The 27,849-nt window shown below is 40.9% G+C and overlaps 2 protein-coding genes across 6 annotated transcripts in view; one reads left to right on the top strand and one right to left on the bottom strand.

The window, feature by feature from the left end:
• Nucleotides 1-17,214, bottom strand: part of EVC2 (EvC ciliary complex subunit 2) — a 78,951-nt gene extending 61,737 nt beyond the window's left edge. For all 3 annotated transcript variants that reach the window (XM_075022894.1, XM_075022914.1, XM_075022905.1), the window contains exons 1-5: nucleotides 16,814-17,214; nucleotides 13,878-13,932; nucleotides 6,072-6,232; nucleotides 5,478-5,543; nucleotides 544-730 (exon numbers count right to left, since the gene is read on the bottom strand). In XM_075022894.1, coding sequence (XP_074878995.1) covers nucleotides 544-730; nucleotides 5,478-5,543; nucleotides 6,072-6,232; nucleotides 13,878-13,932; nucleotides 16,814-17,092 — 748 coding nt within the window. In that variant the 5' untranslated portion in view covers nucleotides 17,093-17,214. The remainder of the gene's footprint in view (nucleotides 1-543; nucleotides 731-5,477; nucleotides 5,544-6,071; nucleotides 6,233-13,877; nucleotides 13,933-16,813) is intronic.
• EVC (EvC ciliary complex subunit 1) overlaps nucleotides 17,149-27,849 on the top strand; it is a 55,742-nt gene continuing 45,041 nt past the window's right edge. For 2 of the 3 annotated variants that reach the window (XM_075022942.1, XM_075022922.1), the window contains exons 1-5: nucleotides 17,149-17,377; nucleotides 21,003-21,113; nucleotides 23,877-23,960; nucleotides 24,492-24,724; nucleotides 25,710-25,794. In XM_075022942.1, the coding sequence (XP_074879043.1) occupies nucleotides 17,207-17,377; nucleotides 21,003-21,113; nucleotides 23,877-23,960; nucleotides 24,492-24,724; nucleotides 25,710-25,794 (684 nt within the window). In that variant the 5' untranslated portion in view covers nucleotides 17,149-17,206. The remainder of the gene's footprint in view (nucleotides 17,378-21,002; nucleotides 21,114-23,876; nucleotides 23,961-24,491; nucleotides 24,725-25,709; nucleotides 25,795-27,849) is intronic. The other variant, XM_075022932.1, reaches the window with a different exon arrangement.

The raw sequence follows: 27,849 nt of genomic DNA, 5'->3' as shown, positions 1-27,849 counted from the left end.
GGAATAGACTCACTCCAAGAATGGATAGGTTTATCTCTTGATTACTTGGTTTTATAATTTGCTCAGTTTGGGGAATACTGAGAGGAGCTGCCTTATTTCTGATTAATCTTCTTGCGTGCTTGCATGGCCTTTTGCAATTCCAATGGACCTCAATACCTCAAGCAAGCCAATCTGCCATGCTTTGCTAAAGAAGGAATACTTGTCAGATATGATTAAAATGGCTTGTGCAGCAGCTTTTAAAAATACCCAAAATGAACAAATACTATGATGAAAGATTCTCTTTCATTTTGATGGCAGCGACCTTTACAGAGTACAAGGGCTCACTTCTGTGCCTGGGAGATCAGAAGCAGTTCAAAGGTGGGAGGCAAAATGTGCATTAGTAGAATTGTAAACTGCAGCACGAAACCTTTCCCAGAGTTCTTCACCTGTATTAACTGATAATCAGAGAATTTATACCAACAAAAATACATAAATAAATAAATATTGTGAACAGACGCTCTTCCACATGTGTTATCAGGGGTACTTCTTTGCAGATTTTGTTACCTTGCAAGAATCTTTTCCTGTAAATCTGTATGCCATCTGTGGTCTTATTAACGTTGTTCTTTTGAACATGTAGACCAGTGATATTGTCCAGGAGGATAAGATCTGTAATGTTTGCTGAGAGCAGCGTGTTGGTGTTATTAATCAGAAGTGTAATGTATGCAGTTTGAGGGTCATGTTCAACATCCACCTGAAAACAGAAATATTAGCATTAACGGTGCAAAATGGTTCTATGTGCATCTTACCAGCAAAATTCATAGTACTGATTACTAACAGATTATATGTGTAAACTTATTTTCTGAAGGCATTCTGAGCGACCTCCAAATGGCATTACGCTCAGTTTGATCTCAGACTCCCAAGAAGATTTTTATCTTTGGTATGTCAAGCTGCTCTTTGGAGACAAAGGGACAGAAAGCCAGAAGTTGCAAACCCAGCTCGTGCAGAGCCAGAAGTGAAAATAAGAATCTGAATGTCCCCACAATAGCACATACAACAAAGAACTGGATCATAACTTTATAACCAGAGTCTGGAAAATTCTTAACTTTGAACTTCTGTACCAGGAGGATGTTTCTTTTGCAAGCTATCCTCATTGCAAGTTCATTCTCTCCATGCAGTTTTGGTCTCTATTTCCCTTTTTTCAGAGCAACCACACTCTCCGAAGGGTGCCAGCTGCCTTGATGCGCCCTTCCCATGGGAGGGCTGATGGAGCCACCAGTGGACGTGGAGTTCACAGCTCTGCTTCCAGTTAGTGGTGAAGTTCATAAGCTAATCGCCAATCTCTAGCAACACACGCTCATGTGATTTTAGTTATTTATTCCATTAGGCCGTTAACTCTTACTGAGTAACTGCACCCTCTAAATGAAATTACTCTGAGCACAGAGTTGCTTACTGACATCTCACCTTCCAAATTGCCTTCCCCTATAACTCATATTAAACCAGAATTGTTGAAAACTTTATCAGGTCTATAACATGCCGGCCTATAGTATAGTGTGCTGGTTTTGGCTGTTTGTCTTAACAGCAAAATTCATAGTGTTGATTACTAATAAACATAGCCCCATACTAGCTACTATGAAGAAAATTAACTCTACCTCAGCCAAAATGAGCACACATAGCCATGATGGTATATCAGGCTTCTAATAATGACACCAAATTAACACTTATTTAGCTGACCAAAGTATGACTCAGGCTGAGCCTCTCTCTTTTTTCCTCCTCGTTTTTAGGAAATGTCTACTCTGTATCTGGACATCAGCAAATGTAAATAATAAAGCAGCCCCCACAGAAATGAGTTCTAAAAATATGAATTGTGATAGACTTCAGAAATCACACCAGAGTTCATGGCAGCCACAGGGTTTGACATATGTAGTTATGATTTCATTGTGCACCACTGAAACAGATTACAGTTTTAGCATATCTTATGAATCAAGGAGAAGAAACAGTTTATTGAAATTATTATTGGTTAGTTTGTATTTTTCTATTCAAGTGACAGTAATTAAAGTACCTTGGAATAAATCTGTTTACATAACAAACTCTCCTTGGTCTACCACACTAAATTTTCCAAACTCATTACAGCAAGTTCAACCTCAATTGCATTAAACAAATCTTATGGAGGAAAAAACCCAACTATTTATTGTACTAGATTCTGCAAATAATTGTCAGCACGTATAAAAATAGGCTTAATCACATTTGTGAGGAAAGCATTACCAAGTTCATATGTTTGTATATCATGAATTATACCCCAACATTGATGAGACTTAAAATCACCAAATACTAAAAATGTGATTTATTTGGGGCAGATTTCCTCTCTTCTGGTTTCTGATCCAGCATGATGCAGTCAACATGCCTTTCAACCTTTCCTGTGCAGTCACAAAGGCTAGAAACTTGCTTTAAAAAGCACGAACAAAAAGAAACAGGAAAAAAAGCCTCAAAGCCACATAAAGAAAATCAAAAGCCACAAAGCAGAGACCCTGACCCAGTCACCAAAACAAGAAAATACACCTTGAAAGATTAAAGATTCAAACTGCATGAGTTGTTAATACTGTATTATGCTCCACGGTAAATGTGGATGGGCCTGTGCAGACAAACATGTATGCATCAGCAAAAGAGGGAGCTGTGGAAACAGGGGGAAATAGCACAATTTTTTCCTCCCTTCATTTTCCCACACCTTTCCCTTGCTATTCTGTGAGATGAATACAAAAAATGAGGAATTCAGGGTCTCTTCCTGTGCTTCTAACCAGGCACAAATATATTCCTTTACATTTGGGGAGAGGGGATATAAACAATAATTTAGATAAATTCCTATAATAAAATAGGCAGAGAAAGTAGCATGTGTATAGTTCACAGGTACGTGGGGGAATATGGCAGCATTAGTCCTCTCCTTCCCCTAGACAAGTTTAATGCACTCCCACACACTGTTCGTTCTCTTTCTCCAACCAATTTTGCATTTTCTCTTAATTTTGTCTCATTTAATAAAATTCTTAATTCAGTGACTAAACAAAGCAACCCTTTAGAGGTATCCCAACTGTACTGCCTATCTGCTACCACAATCTTCCTCCCTTAACAAATGTAACATTTGTTACATTTCTGATTAATATTAAATACATGTTTTGCATTCTTTAATTTTGACTGGCAGTCAGTTTTAAGCTAAACTGCAAAGGGGTTGAAAGAATTTGGATTTTTTTTTTTCTGATAGCACTGGAGAAAGCAGCAGATGAGAATCAAGCAGTAGGGAAGCTCTTGGGTTTGACCACTCCTAGAAAGAAACTCCTCCATACGCCGCTGCCATTGGGATCAGCAGCCACCGGATATCCCCTTTAAGTTGCTCCTCTAATTTTCCTGAAGATGTTTTTTCTTGCTTTTGGAGCAGATGATTATGCTGCAAACCATCTACAGGAACTGAACCCAATGGCAGCCACTCATGATGCATAAGTGCACACTCTGTTTTCTCTCTGCTGCTGAAGCACACCGTATGTGTCATCAACCCCTGCAAGCAATGTCACTTCGGGTACCTGGGAGAGTGGAGTGAAAGAACCATGGCAAGAGCAAGGACATGCTAGGAGAAAAGAAAGGAGTGAGGAATTGCCATGGAAGCAAAAGGAACGGAGGATCTTTTGGAATAAGTTAGAACAACTAGAAACAGGAAAGGTGGAAAAAAAATGAAGGATCATAGATTCATAGATGATCTGCAGTGCAAGAATACTTAGGAGACTGAGAAACAAGACAGGTAAATGTGTTAAAAGCCAGTCAAATTTAAAGATTTACTTCAGCTCTGCTAAAGATTATTGTCAATATGAAGTACTATTACAGAAAAATTCGTGTCATACTATGGAATGAAGCTCTTAAAGGAGCACATTTTTGGAAGGAAGGAAGGGACTGGGTGCCGGAAGCATAGGTAAAATTTAAACACCGCAGTTTCAATAAGGGTATTTCTGCGACAAGGTGTTGGAAAAATCCTGACTCGAAGAAATAAACATGTCATCTCCATGCTCTGAGGAGCCACTCGTGGTAGGAGGAGGAAAATGTGCAAAATTCACTTTTTTTCCATTTAAAACAGCTAAAGACCACCATATGGCCAGTCCATCTCTTAGCAGGAAAGCATCTGTTCAGACAAATTAGGATTGAAGTAGATGACAAGGTAAACAAAGGAAAATAAAATGTGAACTGCATTTGAAGGTGGAAGATGATCACATACAATCGTGTAGTTTTGAGTAATTTACAACTAATAGTACTAAATACAACCGCAAAATTATTTTCTGATAATCCAAGCATCTACAACAGATTAACTTTGATCTGGTACATCTGGTACAGCAGGATTTCACAATTTTAAATGAGCCTGCGTAAGGCTGTGCTATGAATAGCAATAAAAACCCAACATGTAACTGTCTCAAACTCTCCTTCTGAGAGGCTCTGATATAAAAATTTGGAATCTACAGCTGGAAAAGCAGAATATTCTGTGTTACTGCTTCTTATGTCTGAAATGCTCACTATTCAGCCTCATTAATTATGATATGCCACCATTTCAGTAACAATATTATATGTAATTAGTGCCATGAGATGTGACGCATATTCATTTTTCTCTATGCAAATGATCTAGTGCAGGTTATAATATCACCTTTTCTGTACTGGTTACTGAACCCTCTACCCTCATACGCAGAATTTCAGCAGCTGAATTCAGATTTGTCTTAAAGTTGGATGCGCTTTCTCTGTCCAAGGGACAGGTAAGATGAACTGTCTCTAATTATAAAAATTCAGACTTGCTTCACCAAGTGTGGAAAAAAAAGCAGGGGAAAAAAAAAAGAAAGGAAAAATAACAGTCTATGGAAGGTTTAACATTTCCTTATAGTAAGGAGGTCTTTGCTCCTCATAAGCATTTTACACGAGTCAAATGAAACCTTTTTTTTTATTAAAGACTGTGCTGTAGCTGAGTCCCACTGAATATGTAGACTATGACACAGTGGCTCTTCCATGGCTGTACGATAGGATGCCCAAAGATACAATGGGCATCACGGGGCAGTGCACCATCCTTCAAAAGGAGTCCATACTTGACACAGGTAGGGTATGCATGGTTGAGCCAGAAGAGTATCTCAGTAGGCTTATCTCATCCTCTAAAGAAGTCAGTCTCTATCTCTGCCCAGCCTTGTGGCTGATTTCTAGAGTTCACTGGGCTTTGCCCATTTATAGTTTTACAAATTCACACCGAGGTATTTACTTTGACCACAGTCTAAAATCCCCTGAAGTCTGAGAGGAGATTTCACTGACTTCCTTCAGTTTTGAATCAACACTGCAAAACTGTGCCTCTTACAGAGGGTGCGACCATCTTAACATCAAAACGGACATTCTCCCAAATACTCAGCATGGGCACAATTCTGTTCCCACTTTTTAAAGGACATTTGGGTACAAACTTCCTACCAAATTAACAAGACAAATGTAAGAAAACTTACCACACCACATTTCTGAAGGGTTATTCCAAATCCAGAAGACACTGATATATTGGACACATCTTCAGGCTGTGGAGGAAGAGGAAAAGCCTACACAGTGTATGAAGATATCACAATTCACAAACTGCAGCACAAGTTAAATTATGTAAATAATGAAATTAGAAAAAAAATTTAGAGGTATTAATCACTTTCAAATTTAAGAGCTTTGTTATCCCAATAGTTAAACTGTTTTTCTAGTCCAAATTTGTATGACCTACTTATTCCCACAAGTAATTACTAGTATCTTAATTGATATATTCATCTTTTGGCTATCACAATTCCCTAACTGCACAAAGTTTATCGGACTATACAGATCTGTTTCATTACTAAGCGTCTATCAGAATTTACACAGCAATCACACAGCTGTATCTGTCACAATAATTCTTTGGAAGTCTCACCACTAGTTAGTGTTGCTGAAGCCATCTCAAGTGAACATAATCACCTGAGAAAGAATTAGAAGCATACTAATGGGGTAGTAAATTTCCAGCAATGTTTACTTTTGATATAATTGCTACAATCCTTACAAATATTAAAAGTGGCAAACCATCTTTTACTGACCAGCTGGTGGTTAACATAAGACTCTCGTTTGAACAAAATCTTCTTTGTCCATGAGGGTATCAAAGCAAACAGCGAATGGCTCCACTGATTGTCCGAGGCTGCAGAAGTCAAGAGCCGGTGAGGGGCTTCGCTTGCTTCAATGACCAGAGGCAAGGGCATTGCTGAAAACCAAAGCAAGACTCTGCATTAGAGCTAAAGCTGGCTCCTGCGCGGCAGCTGCTTGGTGCAGATTCCAGCGACCAGCACGCTCTCCCTCAAAGCACTTAAAATCAATATAGATAACATGAGGCCAGACAGGAAAGAGATGGGATTTGACCCACAAAACCCAGCAGGACTTAGAACAAAACTGTTCCCTACCTAGGGAACTCACATATAACCCACAGAAAGCTTCTTGCCATTTAAACGTAAAGTGTCTAATGCATGAATTAAAAAGTTGCAGCCTTAAATCAACTGTTATTATTTTCAACACAAAGAAATTTTCAGCAAAGAATAAATAATGGAAACACTCTACAACGTGAGTGGTCTCAGTGCTAATGGTGTTCTGCTCCAAAGATATAGTCCGCCAATTAACCATTAACCCTATCAATACATATTCAGAACAAAAATACTCCTCAGTTAAGTAAGGGTCTCGGTTACATTTCAGCTGAACTGGAGTGCCATCAAACCAAATGTTCCTCAATTTAGTAATTAGCAATATAAATGCTAGCTTACACTATTATATTTTTGTGAAAGATTAGTCCATGATACCACACACAATTACAAGAACAGTTTTGAAATCATATCATTTCCATCTACTAAAGTAAAAGCACCTATGACATTAATAAAAGGACCTTATACTAAACATCAATAATTTAATATACTAAATTGTCAAAAGGTAAAGCTGCCAAATGAAGAGACAAAAAAGTCATGAAAATTTCAAAATGATAGTTGGCTGTCTATGTTTAAAGATACCTTTTTTCACTTTTTGCATAATAGTTCTCATTTATTTCTTATTTTTAAATCCCATGTTTTAATCATTAGCAATATATATTCATATGAATAAAAACTCTCATTGAAAAGCAAAGATTTTTGGCAAATGACATTTTTCTATAAAGTTTTCATTTTTAAAAAAACTATTATATGTTAATGAAATATGAAAAGCTGAAGATACTAAAATCTCATTAATATGAGAAGCAGCTTTTTTTTGAAAAGACACTGCTTTGTTGGAAGAACAATATAAAGAAATACTGTTAGCTGTAAATAGAAAAGGCATGCACAGGACATTCAGAATTGGACCCTTAAAAGGAAGTCCTATAAAGAGCCTTGAAGCATTGATGCACATGAATCACTGAAAAGATTTCTGTTAACATAATGAATGAGATGCAGTCCTGCTGCTTCCAGAACCCAGATGGACATATGCACCTTGGGAAGCTTCACTGTCTTCCCATGCTGGAATAGCATGCTTTTTATTTGGGAGGGAGTGGTTTTATATTCGACAAAATTGTGGATATATGGGCCAGGAAAAGCTAGTTGCTTATATTTTATGATCAGTTTTAATTCACTTCTCTAAGTTTTACTTAAATACTTAAACCACTGTTAAACAATGCAACAGACTCAGACTAATTTAGGGACTGTTAAAATATCAAGGCAAACTTGGAAAGTAATATGTATAATAACAATAACAGATGTCTGCGTATCTTTGGGATTGAATTTTTTCAGGGTAGTCATGCATGGTGCATTTCTGTTTCAAGACTAAGCAACAGCCCAAATCACTCAGAATGACACCAGTGCCAAACTCTGAGTGCAGTACAGAAGTGCTAGCTACCAGTCTGAGCCCACCTGGCCATGGCACTCCCCAGCAGATACAAGTATCATACTATATGCCATCTCCAATGGCTCTAAACCTACGTTCTGACTACTGAAGAAGGAAGGGGGGGACATTCGGAGTGACGGTGTTTGTCTTCCCAAGTCACCGTTACATGTGATGGAGCCCTGCTTTCCTGGAGATGGCTGAACACCTGCCTGCCCATGGGAAGTGGTGAATGAATTCCTTGGTTTGCTTTGCTTGTGCACGTGGCTTTTGCTTTACCCATTAAACTCTCTTTATCTCAGCCCATTAGTTTTCTCACTTTTACCCTTCTGATTCTCTCCCCCATCCCACCGGGGGGGGAGTGAGCGAGTGGCTGTGTGGTCCTTAGTTGCCGGCTGGGGTTAAACCACGATACTGCATCTCTCCTATATTAATGCAACTGCCACCCCATTCCTATGGAGGTGGAGCACCAATTCTTTTTGTTTTCTTGACAGACTACAAGATATGTACTTTCCTTTATAGTAAGCAGAAACCGTGATTGAAGCCATGGAGCTTCTTTGTAGGGCTTCATAGGAGCCAGAAGTCAAAATGGCAAAATGTATGGGCTGGGTTGAGCAACTACTGCCTTCAAAGTGCTTCTTATTTAGCATCATTTCCTTCTGTATTTTGGATGAAGGAGGTCAGCCAACAAGAAGGGGGTTAATTTAATCTTAAAATATCTTTTGTTATTGTGCCCTATGCAGCATGACATCTCCATCAGCACACCCAACTGCACTTCTCATGTGACAGCAAATCCTGATAGTCCCCTCTGGAGGGCATCAAGTCCACAGTAACCAATTTAATTAACTGATCATGTTCTTTGACTCTGAATAAATCTCTGGATTACTAATTACACAGATGAGTCTGTTTTCAAGTTGTGCTTTGTCATCACTTACAATCCCGAGATAATGTGCCCAGCTCCAAGTAGAGGTCTCCAGGCATGTTATTTGGCTGCTCCATCATCAGTAATTGGAGGTTGGGGATTTTGCAGGTTCTTGACATTATGTTAAGCAGCCTCAATGCTGATGATGATTACAAGGATACTTCTACAAATTCACCTGTGTCTTCCCAGCACTCATTGGAAGGTTTTGCTTAAATAGATTCCATCAGTGTGACACATGTCCATACAGCAACATGTGCCACTGCCTTCCTCCAAATTTTTTCTCATCCGTCCTACTAATTTTTAACAATATAGGCTGTTGTATAATACCCTGGTTTCCCTCGCCAGTAAAGCAGCACTTTTCTATCTCATTATTTTTTGTAGTATCAACTGTCAGTTAAATAATTTTTTCCTGATCCACATATATTTAACTGTCACAAGAACATTACACACTTCAGTCCAGATGACCTAAAAGAACATAACTGCTTTTCCACATAACTTGCTGCATACTCTTAACATCAAGACAACATAATTGTATTTATCAATTCACCTGCTGCCTCTTTTCAGATAAGATTGTAGATGGATTGTAGATGGCTGACGATTGCTTGAAAAGCTGGACGTTGAATATCTGAGAAAGGATGGTATAGGCATAACACATTCTGTGGTTTTCACGTCTGTTCTAGATTTTTGTTCTGAAATTGTTTTTTTTTTAACAAATAGATTCATCTGAGGTTGGAAAATACTAATACTTGACTCCTGAGGCCTTTCACTAACAAGCATCGAGTTTTCTTTTGGATACCCTGCTGCTCAGAAGTGCAAGCACCCCATTGTCAGTGCCCCTTCAGAGATGCATCCCAATTCTGACACCGACTGCAGTCTCCTTGTTCCTTCCACTCTCTTTTCTTCTTACAGCTTCAATCTTTGCCATTTTTCTGGGTTTTTTTCAGAAAAGCCATTATCAGAGCTCCATGGTCTTCACTTCCATTAGTTTCTAAATGGAAACTATTCCCACTCCTTTTCAAAAGGGAAACTGCAAAGCAGGGGAGCAGTTTCAGTTTTATACACAGCTCAAACAGCCCCCTCTCATCTGGGCTTCTGAGGCTGCCACCAGGCACTCCCCAAGTACAATGCCTCAGGCCAAAACATTTCCCAGTAAGCAAACTAACAGAGCATGAGGCTTAATCTGGGGCTTTTCTGCAAACATGTCCAAAGATACCAAGTGAAGCAGTTCATCAAAGAAAGGCCATAATTTCACTTTGTTTTGAGATGTGAGACAATATCACTATCTTTAAGAGGAAATTTTGTTTGTTTTGTTTTCCTTAAACCTTCCACATTTTTACAATGTATTATCAAGTTGTTAAATGTTGTCTTACTTTTAATTAGCAAGTTTCAAAAATGTTTTTCCATTATTTAATCCTCCATAAACACAATATAAACAGATATGCCAGAACCCTGTCTTAAACTGCCTGTTCCTAGCTAATTACCAGTGCTGGTAGGTCGACTTTGTATTGAGTTACAAAATGAAAATATGAAAATAAATATTAATATAGCTGAAACAGCTCGAAGATTGATGTAACATTTTACCACTCATGTTACTATAGCATTCACTCAGTCCCACGTATGCGCAGTGCCACAACAATATTAAATGATAAATGCACAGTTGATCAGAACAGTCTCAGCTATTTAATACTGTTCAATTTTCTTTGCTATTCTCCCCAGGCAGTCATTGACCACTCCTCAGCTTTGTGCGCTATTGCTTTGGGTGGTGATCTTTCGCTCTTTTGGACCTCCAGCAGCCACACTCGAGGCACACACAATACACTGAGGAAGGAGAGCTCCCCACTCCCAGTTCTCACTGCATTCGCTTGCTGCTCCGGGTGTGCAAACCCAGAGGATCCGACCTGGCACAAAATACACCTATCATGTGGAGACTGTGGCAACAGTGGGTCTGTGTTCATATGGGCTGGGGGTGGAAGGATGGGTATCTACGAAAAGAAACTTCCATTTCTTTCTTGTCCTCTCTTTGTGCTCAGCATACTGTCCTTTGCTAAGATATTAGTTTTGTGTAACGACAGGGACTTTTCAGTGCTAAAGCACAAGCCTTTACCACTGGACTAAACAGGCTGAGTCCTGAATATATTAGTGGCACAGATGGACTACCATTAGAAGGGTAGGTATAACACTATAGTGCCTCACTTGTGCTTGATAGAAGTTAAGGTGAAGGTTATTCTTGGCCATAGCAATTAAATAGGATGATACGAAACTAAAACAGTGTTAAAATAGGTTTGCAGCAAAGACTCCAGTATGTTCCTTAAGGCTCCCGTACCTTTACAACACATCCTAACCTGCCAAATTACTGTAGGAAAGTGAAGACTGACAAGTTTGTGAAATGTCAAGTTCAGAATTAAAAATTACCTGACACTGAAAGGAAAAATAAGTGATTTAACTAAGACTGTTATTCTAATTCTTAGCTCTCGAGGGCTGCGTATTTCAAGTCCCACATCTTCAGTCTCATTTGCTTTCCCCCAGAATTTACGAGCAAAGCTTTGAATAATCTTGCATTATTTCAGTGGGGAAGAAAAGAGTTAAATATACTTGCTTGATATATTTTTGTTGTTGTTGTTCTGAACTATTCCCTGTCCTGAAAACCATCCAGGACACGAGATCCAATTTGAAGTCCTTTCAATTACACACAACAATGAACAGGCAAAGGTAGCAATTTACTGTATTTCAGTTTTGAACATTGCCACTAGCTTTTCTTGTTACTAAGTCAAAGAATCTATGGGCATCAACAAGACAAAACAAATCTACTTTCCAGGCCTGTTTTGAGTAAGTCAGAACAGACTCGAACATAACTCTCAAAAAGCCATTGTGTTCCCCAATCATAGGGCTATTCTGGAATTGCCATTTCTTGTCTAATCCAGAAACAACCCAAAAAAGCTTCCAACAGAAACCCTGAGATCAGTGCGCTGCCACAAACTGTTTCACTTCAGCACACTGTCATTTTCAATGACAAAGGTTTTATGCAGAATTTCCCATCCTACTGCTTTCATTAAGAAATTCTTCAGTAAGAAATAAAGTCTAGTAACTTGATTAAGCAAACCACTAAAAACTTAGCTTTAAATATGTTAAAAATTCATGTTTATGAGAATGGAAAATTCTCAGTTATAAAATCAAGCATACAATTCAGTAGCCCCTCACTTAACACGTATATTTACCTACTAACAAAATGGCAGTTTCATAGAATCATGTAGGTTGGAAAAGACCTTTAAGATCATTGAGCCCAACCATTAACCTAACACTGCCAAGTCCACCACTAAACCGTGTCCCTAAGCACCACGTCTACAGGTCTTTTAAATACCTCCAAAGATGGTGACTCAACCACTTCCCTGGGCAACCTGTTCCAGTGTTTGACAACCCTTTCAGTGAAGAAATTTTTCCTAATACCCAATCTAAACCTCCCCCGGCGCAACTCGAGGCTGCTTCCTCTGGTCCTATCGCTTGTTTCTTGGGAAAAGAGACCAGCACCCACCTCGCTGCAACCTCCTTTCAGGTAGTTGTAGAGAGTGATAAGGTCTCCCCTCAGCCTCCTTTTCTCCAGGCTAAACAACCCCAGTTCCCTCAGCCGCTCCTTATAAGACTTGTGCTCCAGATCCTTGACCAGCTTCGTTGCTCTTCTTTGGATGCGCTCCAGCACCTCAATGTCTTTCTCTAGTGAGGGGCCCCAAACCGAACACAGTATTCACGGTGTTGTCTCACCAGTGTCAAGTTCAAAGGGAGAATCACATCCTCAGTCCCGCTGGCCACACTATTTTTAACCACTAACAAAAAGATATTGCATGTCAAAATCCTCCAATTGCCCCACTTTTTCTTTAACGCCAGAAGGTTCTTCTGAACTACAAAACCACATGCATTTCCTCTCTCAGTGGATGATACATTAATAATTTGCAACCCATCAGAAAGCAAGATGCAAGCAGCAAAGATGACATTGAATAAATACAGGAAAAAAACAAGGAAGCTCAGCAAATCTGAATTATCTGCTTTCGTATTAAAATTAATAAACTCATTTGTGAATTAGCCATGCCACAGGGCAAAGAAATTAAGAGGCATCTAACTAGATGACTGCTTCAGAGTGTGTAATTTCTTGGCAAATGCATGTCACGAAATAATCTCTTGAGGAACCGCAGCCATGGCAGGGTCTATTTCAGGCATTCCATTGCCCCTGTTAATGCGCTGTATGAGGATGTCATAACCTTCCAGGGTACTCATCTCCACTACACTTAGGTGAGGTAGCACACTATTTATTATACACATATGATGAAAATTAAGACCAGAGACTCAGAAAAACTAAGTGGTTTGTTCAAATGTACACAGAGAGCCTTGTGGCAGTCAGCCCTCAGAAGCAGCTCCTCCAAGCTGTAAGGGACTTCTCTAAGTATCGGGGTACTCTATTTCGATCAGATTAGGCAGCTACCACTGGATATACTCGGTGTATCTGAAAGCAGTGACAAGTATACTTGATACCTGCTGTAAAGAGTATTAGTATCCCAGCAACACTTCCAGACACTATACGTCTATGAGTCTTTAACAACTTGGTCCAGGACAAAGTACACCAGTTATTGTAATTGCAGAGGTCTTTGAAAATAGCTTCAAGAGTAGGTATTGCAACAGAGTTAGTAAATGCAAGCTGTTAGTAAAGTTAACAGGTTAAGTTAGCCTCTGGAAAGGAACAAGGTCTCGATCAGGTGTAAGTAATATGGGTTTTCCACAACACTGGGAACGCTGGGCATCAGAGGGTGCTCCCCTATGTCATTACGCTTAATGAGGAAGAAGAGCTCCTCCTGTAAATGATTCAGAGCAGGATATGAACTAAGGTCTTCTCACAGGGGCTCCATTCTAGATGAGCTGTTTAGGGAGCCTAGAGCACCCTCGTTCCTAACTTCTGAGCAAACACTCCCCTGCAGCCCAGGATCAAGAGTCCCACTGATGACAGTGGGTCACCAGGGCACAGCTCCAGTCCCCTGCGACCTTCACACCCACACCCTGGGAGTCCTGGGACTCCCACAGCACTGAAAAGAGAGAGAAGACAGTTACATACCTGTCATGCCCAGACATCCCATCTCTTTTTGAAGAAACAGATTATCTTCAATAACCTAAAGTTAACACAGAAGAGAGCAATTATAAAAAAGAACTGTTTTCATATTGAACTCTTACACTGAATTTATGCTTCAGAATTAGAAAGAACCCTGTTCCACAAAGCCTCGAGTTTCCCAAAATTACCAGAAGAGACACAACACGGCTCTAGAGGTCTCCCACAGCTTGTTAAGCAGTGCGAGGCTCTGCTGTCTCCCAATATGGCTATGCATGCTTGGTGCTCGAACTGTACTTACACTTAATATTATCAGGGTGAGCCTCTGTGCAATAGTGGAGCAGAAGGGTTTGCTATTAGTTTGATCTTACAAAATAATTTTTCTTTGCCATTTCCAAAGGCAAATTTGAGGACACAGGAAAATTCAATCCCCACAAGTCAGCAGGAATGTGTCCATATTGGATGATCATGTCTACTGACATTATGCTCATTTTTCCTTTAGAGCATTACACGGACCCTTTCAAAGGGACCACAGGCTAAAAACTGCAGCTTACAAGGCAATCTGTGACAGCCTCCCGCCTGTGCCCAGACCGCAGAGACTGCTGCAAAAATCACAGCTCTAAAACATCAGTAAAACACCCCAGTGTTTTTAAGGATTGTTAATGCCCAGCGTTTTGATCAAGATGTAGTAGTCATACAAGCAAGTTTTCATTTAATAAAAATGCTTCCTTGCAGGAGATAATACAGAGTTAGGAATGTTGGCTGATTAACAGTGATCTTCTAAGACCACTGAGTGACGTGACCCACACTTTCTCTTTCTGTTTGCTCCCAAGCACTGCATGTTAGTAATGTTAAGTACTGGCTTATGTCAACACCACTGTTACACTAGAGCAAGTTAGGGGCAACTTTCTTCTTTGGCTGCTCGGGGAAGCCATCACTTCAATTATTGCTAGAGCTGTAACTTCAACATTGTGTAAAAATAGTTCTCACTTCAGATGGGGCACTTGCGCTCAAAAAACCAGAAAATGTAAGACATCTCACAAATTTGGATGCACCAGGAGCCCTGGGTTTGAAGTGGACACTGCTCTGGAAAACAAGTATATATGGGATTGGAGGCAGCTGTTGTGGTGGAGAAAGGACAGAGAAACAGACACAAGCGGGAATATGCAGCACACTGAGCAGCCCTGGGACACAGCTCTGGGAAACCCCAGGCACTGAGCTCTTCAGTAGGGGCTATCTGTACATCTCCCAATACCTTGCTATACAGCTCTCCCTGCTCTCCAGAATTCTTGTATGCAAACTGAGTTATACCAAAGTTATTTAATGCCATTGTTAACTTCTTCTCATTAATTAAACAATATGACCCTGAATTTTGAGAAGCCACACATCTCAATAACACAGAAAGATAAGAACAGGAAACTCCAGCGGCAAACTTAACCAAAAATTGGCTGGTGGATAGAGATATATATGTACATATTTCTATACATGCATATGCAGCAATAGAAATCACATGTTAAAAGGGAATTAACCTTTGCCAGATATTTCTAGAGCAGTCTAGAGCCCTATCTGCATTAAGGAAATGTGTGCCAGTACACGAACTGGACGTAATGACACCAGTGTAAAACACTGATTTTATATTTTTATATTATTGTATTTTTATATTTTATTTTATACTTTTTATATTTTATAAACTGCCAATACGATGGTCTATTATGTTAAATGTTACAATAAATCTTGTCTATAAATCCCCCAAATTATGCTTATGCATTATATCAGCATATATATGAATGTGAATGTTAAATGTCAACAGTTCCTTTGTAAATGAGACTGTAACAAAAGCAGACAGACAGTGGTCTATAAGCATGCATAAAGGTATGCAGAAAATGTGGCTTGCTAGCTAACAAGCTTTATTTCCTACTTCCTAGGAAATCAGTGTATTAATGGCTCTGGATTTCCACAGGCTCCAGGCATTCATTCGTTTGTGGTTTTACAACAGCTGACGCACAAAAATCTATGTTTATATGTCCACGTGCGTCAACTACAAATGACATTACAGCACTCCTCGTTTTTTCTTCTGCTTTTACCTGACATTCAGTTCTCAGTAGTCTGCACTGGAAAATATAGTTTGGATATTCAGCACAATTCTTCCACTCTGCTACAGTGCGTGCATAATACCAGAGGGCATCACAAGGGGCTCTGCATCAGCAAATAGAGCCAATTCTATGGGCCAGCACTCCCATCATGCTTCAAAAGTAATTAATTTAATTCAGTAATATTGCCAGCAGACATTTTCCCAAGTTTTACATTAATTTATTTTTCTGGTGGAAAAATAATGTGGATTGTGTTTTGGTTTTTTTTTTTTTCATTTTCCTGCAGTAGTGTTTCATGATGATTAGCTTTCTTGTCATGACACCACAAACTAATGGTCCATAACCCGCTCTCCCCTACCGCAGTCCCAGGTATTCTCCACATGGGTAAAAGAAAACTACGTTTGGCACACTTTGAGACAGCCTGACAGAAAAAGAATGAAAAACAAAGGCTGCATCCTAAACCGCTGGTGGCATTCCCAACAGCAGGCTGACTCCAGCGGGCCTGGGTGCTGTGCCCAGACAAAAAAAAAGGCACCAAACGCCTCCGCCGAGGACGAACAGCCAAGGGGAGCCACTGTCGGCTTGTGGCCCCACCGCGCCGACCCTCGGCAGCTCATCGGGCCGCCGCCCCCCAGCCCAAGGGGCCCGGGAAGCCCCCGCAGCTCTGCCGGGCCACCGCTCCTCCGGCAAACCCCGCCGTGGGGGGTTCGCCGCTCCCTCAGTCAGGGCCTCTCCTTCGCCCGCCACCAGCCGCCCCGGGCCCACGGATCCGGCCGGCTGAGGGGGCCGACCCGCCGCCCGGCTGAGGGGGCCTACCCGCCGTCCGCGCAGCGCCCCGCTGGCGCACCGCCTTACCCCAGCCGCCGTCCGACCGCCGGGCTCCCGGGGCGGGCCCGGCGCCCCGGCCCCCTCCGCGGGGCTCGGCGGGGGACGGTCCCCGGCCCGGGCCCGCCAGGTGGCCGCTGCGAGGGGCCGGGCGGGCGCGGAGGACCCGGCGGGGAGCAGCGCCAGCAGCAGGCCGGCCAGCAGCCGCCGACATGGCGGCGGGCGGCCCCTCCGCGGGCGCGCAGGACGCCGCGGAGACTTTCCAGGCGCTGCCCCCGAGCCAGGCCGGGCCTCAGCCGCCGCATCCATCCGCCATCGGTCTCCTCCCACCGCGGCGAGGGCGGGGGGCGGGCGTTGGAGGGTCCCCGAGCGGCGGGACCTCCCTTCCCTTCCCTTCCCCTCGCCTCTCCTCGCCCGGGCCCGATGGCGGCGGCGGCGGGCTGCCTGCGGGCGGTGGGTCTGCAGTTCTGGGCCCGCTCGCTGCAGGCGCTGCCCGCCCTGCTGGCCCCCGCCGTCCTGCTGGGGCTGCTGCTGGGCGCCGCCGCCGCCGCCCTGCTCTGCCGCTGCGCGCTCGGGCCGCGCCGGCGGGGAGAGGTACGGGGGGCCGGCGGGCGGAGGGCTGGCAGCCGGCCGGCCGCCGCGGGGAAGCTCGGGCCTGTCTCGGGGTGGACGGCTCGGAGGGGTCGGGGCTGGGTTGTGAGGGGCGGCGGGACCGGGAGGGGCCGCCGGCTCGGCTCGGCTGTACCCGTGGGGTGGGAGAGCCGGGGCTGCCCGAGCTGGGCCGGGACCCGCGGGCCGGCCCCGGGGGCTCGGGGCGGGCGGCGCGGCAGGCGGCGTGTACTGCGCGGACGGGGCGGGGGGGAAGCTCGGTGGCCCTGTAATTCCTGGCACGCCTCTGCTGGAAAGGACTTTTCTGCTTTCTTCGTTCAAAAATTTACTGAAACGAACGGGCTGACTCTAAAAAAGAGGCTGGTGTGAGTTTTTACGTGTTCTGAGTATTGCCCTGCTGGCCTGCAGCTTTAACGCAGGTGGCCCACCGGTTGCCTCTCGCAGCCGTCGCTTCTTGTGCGAGGCAGCGCTGCTTTTGGGGGATAACGGAAGATGTACCCGGCTTGCAGAAACATCGTGAGATAATTGGAAATAAACACCAATTTCCATCCTAAACCAGTAAGGACAATCTGATTTCCAAAGCGTTTTACCACCTTTTCCGAAGTTCATTTTACAAACGGCCCAAGCAGAGTATTGGTACTAACCCACAGCAATAACTTTGCACTGAGAGTACACACGTACATACCTGAGAAATAAAGGAGGCAGAACGCATCTGAGAGTTTGCCTGATGCAAAACTAACAGGGTTTTCTAAAGCGTGTGATTTTGTTAATAACCTACCTGCCTCGCTGTTTTAAGGACAGTGATGGACGGTTTGTATCTCTTGATTACGTAAAGTGTTTGTTTGGACTCGAGGACTGCAGAGGTAGCACATACCCACTACTGGGCAGATATATTTTCTGAGAATTGTTATTGATTTCTGCTTCCTTCTCCCATCGCATTTAGTCCCAAGTCAAGTGGATTGACTGGATGTAGCAATGCTTGGTGCTGGCGCAGCTGGGAAATTTGGAGCCCTGCAGAGCGTTCTGCCAGCCTGCAGTGGGGGGTCTGATTTGGCTTGGTTTTCGTCCGCACCTTTTTTCAGCTATAACAGCTCTGCTGCGTGTGCGTATCTGCTAGCGTTGATCGTCATTAAACATGACATAAGAGAAGAATCCTCTTGCTCCCAACTGCTTTTAAGTAGGAGGTTTGAAACTCTGTTTGAAGCCATGCTTTAGCTTAGTAATGGAGGCACTTCAAATGCTGGATCAATGCATCCTGTGCGAGTGCAAGCCTCTCTGATTCAGTTGCTCATTTTCCCTGCCTTAATAGGTGGTATCTTTATTGTGCTGCCACTATGAACTCAAATATAGCTATGTACAATTTTATCCTTTATGTCATTTATGTCAATAGGGAATAGAAGCTGTCAGTTCTCTCTGGCCCAGATCTTCAGATGCATTTAGGTGCTTAAATGCCATTAAAATCAATGCTGCTGCTGTGAAAGAGTTGTTTATTTTGAAGGAAAAATAAACTGCCTGCTGGCGCATATAGAGCACATTGCAGGATGGGCAGGTCTTATCCTATGGGTCTGATTTCCCAAATGGAACAGGGCTACCTTAGGCAGTCTGTGCCTGTTCCTTCTTCATACTGTCTGCCTCACTGATGCTATGGAGCAAGCCTATTGTGTGCATAACAGGTACTGAACTGCACGTATTACAGCCTTCTGTATCCAAAGTGAAAGCAGGGATAGTTTACATAAGTATGCCATGTTCCTTCCCAAGCAGCTGAGTTATCCTTGCAACAGCAGCAGGGCAAGTACCTGGAGTCCGAAGCAGCCGTAGGCACCACAATAAGCTACGGGTGTTTGTCCCTCAGCCCCAATTAATCACTATTCTATAGATCTTAGCGTGAATCTGTGGGACTCGGATGCATGAAGTGCCTTATTGGTTTGATGATCTGTGCATAGGACACACTGGGATACTTTTAAGAAGAAACCTTTACCGTGGTAACTTCAGACCATATAGTGTACTGTAACACATTTCTATCAATAATATTCTCCTGTTAGAGTACAGTATTGCCTGGAGGCTTTTGTGGCCCTTTGGGTTGGAGCTTGTCTCATTATGGTATTCTGGTAGATTAGCTTGGTGAAGCGTTGCAGTAATTACAGTTAGACTTAGTTTATTCAACTTCTTAATGCTCTAAAAGGGGAGCTCAGTAGCACTTCAGTTGCAGAAATAACAAAGGGCAAAAACGAGTGGAGAGAAGGGCAATGAGATCAGAAATGTTAGCAGGAAAGAAATGAATCGTGGAAAAATTCAAATAATTTTAAAATGATAGTGTTGGAGATATAAAGGAGCTAAAATAAATACTGGATGAATATGAACAATTGGAGAAGCAGGTTGAGAAAAGCAAATTCTTATTTTGGAGTGGCTATGGTGTGAGGTACAGAGGTGAACGCAGTGTGACTACTTCCACAAGTCTCAGTCACTCAACCTAAATTTTGTCAACTTCTGGTTTGGGACAAATAAGTGACAAGATGGCTGAGGGAGACTTGTAGGTGTTCTTTTGTCATAAGTAGATTTTTAGGAACCAGCATCTGCAATTCACCGCATCTTAGAGGCTAACCCAAGAATATGATCTGTGTTATTGAGCATTTAAGTTCCAGAAAGGTGACAGAGGCAAGTCAAAAGGAATGATATGTATTCAAAGGCTGGGCAATTCTCTATATTCTGGGAAAATGGACTACTTTATGTACCAAGTGGCCAAATAATTGAAGGAGAATCTTTCCATAAGACAATTACATGCATAGTGGCTGCAGCCATATCATTAGACTACATCAAAAATCGTTAGACTACATCAAAAAGTAGTCAGTGGATTGCAAACCTGAAGAATAATTTAAAAACTAGTCAAGGTAGGGTGGCTGCCATCTTTTCCTTCACTAAAAAAATTCCTTGCAACGCTGTGTTTGGATGCATTAGCATTATTTTTTGGTCTATCTAGTGCACAGGGAAGAGTGTGTGCAGCAGGAGGTTTTACTCCCGCACAGTCTGTGTCTGTACCAGCATCTCTGTGTGTTTGTTAGGGAAGTAAAGGCCAATGGTATGGGCTGCTTTTGGGGATGGAAGATGGTGAGCGTTTTCTGATGATTATTTCTTCCTGACAGGAACTTTCCCACACATAAAACTTCATTTAGGAAGTTTTTCTCATAGCAGGGGAGCAAATATACATGGCATTCTCTTCATTGCAGGAAATTACAGACAACTTTAGTTAACTGGCTTTAATTGAGAAGTTTGAACTTGGACAGTGAGCTTGACTCCATAGTTTGTAGTAAGATGGTTTGAGAGCAGATGGATTGATTTGACAAGTTTACAGCCTCTTACAACTTTTCAGATTAAAATTCTACTTCTGGACTGAAAAATCAAATTCATAAAGTTCATTAATTTTAATTATTCCTTCCTGAATATGTAAAATTCTCATTTGTTTTCAGATTGTATTTTTCCAAAATTTTCAATTAATACTGAAATAATTTTCAGGATGGAGACATGAATGTATCCAGGCTGCTGTCAAAGAGGTTTCCAGTGAATCTGCATGATCTCAGTGTTATATTTCATCTGCTTTCTCTTGGAATTTCAGAAGGATGATTCCCAGAGACTTCTGGAAAGCTTCAACTCTGATGAAAAAGAGCAGACGCTCACGAAAAGTAAAGCAGAACCCTATACATCAAAAGAAGAAATGGTGCTGGAGGTAAAGCTCTGCTGTTGTTGTTGGACATCCATTTAGCTGCATGTAGCAATGAACACGTTCAGGGCCTGGTCCAAACAGTCTTAATTTTATTGGGTTTGGAATTGAGCCCTTGAAAAGTGTTCAGAAAAAGCATAAGAAGGAAAGTGGGGATTGATGGCTGCTTATGAATGCAACCATTTCAGGCATTAATTGCCCTTATGAATTCCATTTCCCTTGGGGGACTCTTTTTGGATATTTTAATCAAGATCCTGAGTTCTTTTTGTTCAGGGGCTTCTTTGGTTTTGTCTCTACATTGTCCTTAATTTCAAAAGGCTGATGGGAAAAGTTAACACCATTGACAAGAAGTTCTTCAGTGCTGAAATCAGTGCTGATAGTTCATAGTGGATTCTTTCCTGGAGAAGGAGATTTATTAGAAAAATTTTGACAGTAATAGAATTCCCTCATCAGGTCCAACCTGGGACAAATATTTTTTTTCTACAGCCTCTTTAGAGCTCGCAACTCTCAGTTGGACTGAGCAGATCCACAGAGGGAGAAAGAATAAATGAAGAAAAATGATTATGTTTGCGAACAGCAGCATCTTCAGTGGTTTTCTCATATAGGAAGTTCTCCCATCGGGTGCCAGCAGAAGATACAACATAGAGTTCAAATGACAACAAGTACTAAAACACCACTGTGGTGAGCTGGGATTCAAGGACAGTTAGAGAAACAATTTGGAAAGAAAAGTAGGAGAAGGTATAAACTTAACCCACCCTCAATCAAAAACTCAGATAACTTTTTTTTGGTAGTAATCTCAAAATAACTTGAGAACCAGCCATACCATGTGGTTGTTAGATCACTGCCTTTCACCCAAAGTTGATTTGACTACTCTTGGTAAAGCTAAAGGTTGTGAGTTAAACAGTACGTTTAAAACAATGTGCAGTTCAGCTAACTCATTCAGTCTATCATCCATAAATTAAATACATGCAGAAAGTGTAGGTTAAAGCCAGCCAGTCTGGTGCTTAGTTTGTAATGAGAACTGGTTTCAAGACAAAGAGAAGATAGACGTTATTGTAAACATTTTACTGTTGGTTTAAATCCTGACAGGTAATTAATCTTCATTTCAGTTTTGCGATCAGGAATGGTGACAAAGCATGGTTGGTCATTTTGCTTGAGTTGAAGTACAGGATAACAAGTGAGCATGGATTAGATTCTCTTTTGGAGTGTAAATCCTGTGGGAGAATTTATGCAGTGATAGCACTTTATGCATATTACCGGTCCTTTTGAAATGGGAACACGGTTTTTTAAAAGTGATCATTCACAACTATATCCATTTCCCAAACACGTTAGCTCATTTATAACACACTAAGAAATAACCTTGGTATTTGGAGGGACTTTCTCCCACCTATTTGTGTAACCACTGAAGTTTTTTTTGGTTTTTTTTTTTAATATTCATTTGTTCCAATTCCCAGAGGCTTTTGCTGTTACTAGCATCAAATTGACAGTTCATGAAGAAGCAGACGGAAAACGCTTTTAGTTAGGTTAGAGCACTTCAGAAAAAACAGGTATTTTCATTCTGAGACCTTCCACATTGCAAGAATACCATAATTACCGTATTAATAATGACTGTGTATTACTCATGCCTGCTGAGAAGCAGGATGTGTTAGTTCTAGCACACTGTGATATGGCTTTACAGCTTTGGACTGGAGCTGCTCTGCCTCCAGCCATTGCAGAGCGATAGCTCTGTCAGCTTCTGTCCCTGAATATGTACTGCAGCAGTGGGACTGCTCAGTATGAGCAATTGTTTTACACGCTGACCCTGTGCTTTTAACTTTTATCAGTAAATCAAAAAATGACTTCCGGAAATAAATGAAATGGAAATAAAAATGTGCAATGATAAAAGAGTCTAATGAATGACGTAGTTTGCTTTTCTTTTCCCATTTCTATTTTTAGACTCTATTAGTGCTTTGATATTTCCTAGAAAAATCTATGCAAAAAAACCTGTGTTTTGACAAATCAGATTCTTTCATTTCATATGACAAAACCAAAAAAGTTAGAATAGGAAATATCCTAAAGCTTGGACTTAAACGTTCTATCTGTTGATTATAGCCAACCTTTTATTAAGCCATACATAACCTCACAAAACAAAGCTGATTATCCCATTGTGCCAGTGCATAAAGCAGTGGCTAGAAAAGAGGAGGAGGAGAAAGTCAGATTACATGATACAGCAGATTGTATGAAAAGAATGCATTATCTATAAGAAGTTCTTTGGAAGAACACTGGTGTTTTCTCTAGATTATAGGTAAGGGTTGTACTATAAAAGTTCTTTCTGGAAAAAATTATGACTAGTTTTGTTTAATCTATTGTTTCTTTATTTAAATTGAAAGACAGAATTTGTAGCCATGATGATACCTGTGGAACTTATCCTTTAGTAGTTTCTATTATTAAGATAATTTCAGTCTCTCATGTGAAATCTTTAGTTGCTGCTAAAGGGGAGAAGAAAAATGCAAAATGGAAATAACTTGTGAATACCAGCTTTTGCCTGTTTTCCCTTGCAGGAGTAAAAACATTTTGGACCAGTGGTAATGACAGAGTTCCCTTTTCTGGGTTTCATACTCTGAACGAGTCTTATGAGAAGACTTCTTGTGCCAAAGCAGAAATAGTCAATAAATAGTTACCAATAGGAATTTCTTAGTTGTGTAACCAAAAGAGGCATGTGATACTTACAGTGAACAACCGTCAGATCTAGTGCCGTTCCCAAATGGTTTTCTGTTCTTTTCCATACAGGAAAGTGAGTCTCCTCTGAACAGTAACATTACGGCATTTGCATTGAAGGCAAAAGTGATCTATCCCATCAACCAGAAATTTAGGGTAAGGTTTTAGATTCTGCTTGTAAAAATTAATGACAATCATTCTGTGTCAGAGTAAATTGCAGAGTCTAGTAATGGAAGAAAACTTACTGCCAATCAGCTTAACAGGGATCTTTCTTTGTTTGTAGTCCATTGATTCAGGGCTTATTCTGTAAGGCATCAGCTGCTTTCAGCTCCCCCTGAAACCTGCAGCGTTTTACATGGTGTCTGGTCAATTTTCACTGTAGTCAAGAGACTTTTCTTCCCATTAATGTTAATAGAAGTTGGGTCTGTCCAAGGAGCCATAAGAAAAACCCCACAAGGATCTGCCCTTCAGTAAGAAAACAGGCACCAAGCAGATAACCACAACAGAAGAATGATTTTCTGGGCAATGCACAAACCTGTCAGTATGATGAATCTTAATTTATGTGGAAACACTTTTGCTGTGTCTATTGTTTCATTTTTGCTTGAAAGCAAACACTGCAAATTGATGAGATGTTTATGTCCTTACTGTGTTGTATTAATTGACCTTGTGAATTTTCTTTGACTGTAGCCTTTGGCAGATGGCTCATCCAATCCATCTTTGCATGAGAATCCAAAGCAGGCCGTTCTGCCTAATCAGGTCATGGAGACATCTACGTCAGGCAGCCTGGGATCCTTGAGCCAGGGAGACAAAGAGGACTGCAGTTCCTCCACAACAATACATTCCACAACAAGTGATGATAGATTTCAGGCTCGAGCCTTCCTCAAGGTGACCAGCTTCCCTGAAGTGCTAACGTGTGAGAGGTAAGCAGTAAACCTGCCCCTGTGTTTGGTCATTTCCTAGCATGCCCCAGTGGTTTTCAGGACAATCAGTAGAGGTCTAGTGTAAACCAAAAGCTGGCTTGAATGCATACATTCACCACATCAAGACAGGTTTATCTGCTTATAACCCTAAAAAAGTGGTTGGGGAGATTGAAGTAATACATCATGCTGCATACTGGAAGTCAGTTTGTTCTTTATGAAATTCTGGGAATCAGAACTTCAGCAAAAGCTGTCTCGTAAAAGGTATATCACTGTTAGGATAAGGAGATCCCTTTGTTTTGGCTCGTATGCTCAGTTCACACATGCAGTGGTATGCTCGACTGGGGATGAAGTCCTCTGACTGTACAAGGTAAAGTCACACAGCAGGTGCCTTGAGAACAGCAAGTGCCAGTGGTCTGTTCTCTCCTTTTTAATGGGAACTACTCACGTCTTATTGTGGGAAAACAGTTCCTTTGTCAGATGCGCCACTGATGAGCAGGTAGAGCTAATCAAAATGGACTGTCAGCTCTGATTTTCTTTCAGCTGCACTGTGGCGAGGTATCCCTAGATGAATACGTATGTCTCTGTATTCTCATTAGCAAGAATAAAGAAAATCATATTTATGTCACTATGGGGACTGGGGAAGGTACTAGCAATGAAGAATATTTTCAAAATGTCCACTCTTACAGCTGTTCTAATTTAAAGCTTTGTTTTCCCTTTGTTGTAGCCACTTGTGCCTATATTTACCTTGCCTTTTTTTAAAGGAAAAAAAGGAAACTGAAACTCCAACTTTATTAAAAGCACTATTTGTTTTGCTTACTTCTGTGTAGAGATATTTTATCTGAAAGAGAAGGCAATGTGGAAATGAAGTGTCTTGACTGCTGCCTTTAGGAGAATTTAGTGGTTAAATGAACCTATTATATGGTGTTGCCCTTTTGTGTAACCTTCACTTAGATTGATATTAACACTTTTTAAATCTTTGTTTTAGTTTTGATGTTAAGCTCTGCCTTTGCAGCCTTATTTTAAAAGATCTCATGCTTCTTGATACTGAACTCAGAAAAGAAAAACATGTGGTAGGTATTCATTCATGTCTTATTTATAGCTATTTGATTTGAACATCTTAGTTGAGTATCAGTTTAGGAAATAACATAAACAACTGGCTAGCTGGGAAGTAGTGTAGCAGAGTTGCTTTTCTACAGTATTGTCTTTATTTTTTCTCCTGTTCTGCATAGATATGAGCTTCATAAAGTGATAAAATATAATGAAATATATTGGGTTATGAAATACAGAGGGGCAGACTAGATAATATAAAAATCTGGTTTTAAACATTACTCCAGAGAATAACATAGAGCACTTGAGGTTCATAAAAAGAGGGAAAAAATTATTTAATAGATGAGTTTATGTCTTAAGGACAGTGCTTATGCATTGCAACTCCAAGGACTCCAAGCTCTTTGAATAAAATTGAAAATTCAGTTCAGCTGAATCAGTACCATTGTGATAAGTACAATAGTCATGATTTTGTAGGACAGAGGAATTGAAGTACCCATTTAAACCACAGATAGCTACCTACATCAAGTCACAGCATCCAAAGCTGACAGGAAAAAAAAGCCAGAACAAAACAAAAATGGATGTATACAATTAAAGCCACAGGATACTCAGTTAGGAGAATTGTTTATGGTGACTAGTTATGATCAAGTACAGAATCATTACCATTACTGAGTTTTAGATCAGTTAATATAAATCTGGACATAAAGTATATAGCTTTCTCATTCCCTTCTTTCCCGACCTCTGTTTAAACACATTGGTCATTTCTGATGTAATTTATTAAATGCACTGAGAATATTTCAAGGGGTGGGATTTTCTGAAAAAATTTCTACACAACCCAAAGGAGGAACCATGCAAGTAAACCTGGAAAGCAGCTTCTCTTCTGATGGGTTATTCCCATCTAAGTAGATGAGAAAGGGAACTTGAGATCAGATTCCAGAAGGAAGTTTAGCTTGACTAGGGAAGGTTGAACTTGATCTCAAAGTTAATCATCAATTTGTAAATGAAATTAACGTAACAACATGGTGATGTAATCACAGAAACACTGAGAAAATGAGCATTTAATGTACTTTGTGGCCCACCAGAAATTACCACAAAACGCAGATGACTGACCTTTAGCTGAAGCTTTAAATAGCATTATTTTTTGCTGGCAGGGAAAAAGGGAAAAAAAAAATCAGTCTAGAGAATAGTTTCTTCCTTTTCCACTCTGCTTTCTCTGATTTCAGTCAGTCTTTCTTAGCATCAGGTCTAGGAAAAGGAAACATACCCTCTTCATTCAGGGTTTTCCTGAATTCTTTTTTTTTTCCTTGTTACAGTATGTGATGTCTTGGTGGTATGTGTTCAAAACTTGCCAAACTTCTATAGAAAACATTAGCAAGTGAGATCCAAAATATGGCTGCTTTATGATTTTCTCTTCTACTGAGCTCTAATTATAACATATTTTCCAGATTTTTCTCAGCTGAAATGTTGGCTTCGATAACTGTTTTTAATATGTAAATATGATTTTTTTTAATATGTTTAAAATAGGCAACTTCTGCATCATCTGTTTTCAAGTACATGAGTAACAGGCAGGTGGCTGTTAAATTTCTCATATTTTTATCTTCACGTTGGAAAACGCTGCAGCAGTTAGTAATGAAGTGAATTCTCTTTATACTGACACTAACTGAGGCAAGAGGGGAGGAGGTTAAGCAAAAATTATCCCAGTGTTCAAAACCATATTTTGAAGACACTAGTATTACAATCTTAAAAAAAAAAAAAAAAAAAAAAGGCACACAACTGGAAAATAGGTGTAGTTTTTGTAAGAGAAGGTAGCTAGAACTTGAGATGGTTACTTTTGGGTTGTATATAAAAATTTTTGACACTTCATTTGGCTGACTACAGTTGAAATCATAGTAATGAATATGTTGGTATCTTTCAGTTTAGGAGTTCATTAAACTTTAGAAAAATGGGCTTTATATTAAGGGATCTGCATTTTCTCCAGTAAAGGACAGTTTCAAATGTGTCAGTCTGGTTACAAGGCTATAGGAGATTATATCCTTGTCCTTGTTAGAATGTATCACCGTCTTCCAGTATCTTACTGAAGC

The sequence above is a fragment of the Buteo buteo genome, chromosome 1 (assembly GCF_964188355.1).
Source record: "Buteo buteo chromosome 1, bButBut1.hap1.1, whole genome shotgun sequence".
Classification (NCBI taxonomy): Eukaryota; Metazoa; Chordata; class Aves; order Accipitriformes; family Accipitridae; genus Buteo; species Buteo buteo.
This window is presented reverse-complemented; position numbering and strand designations above follow the sequence as displayed.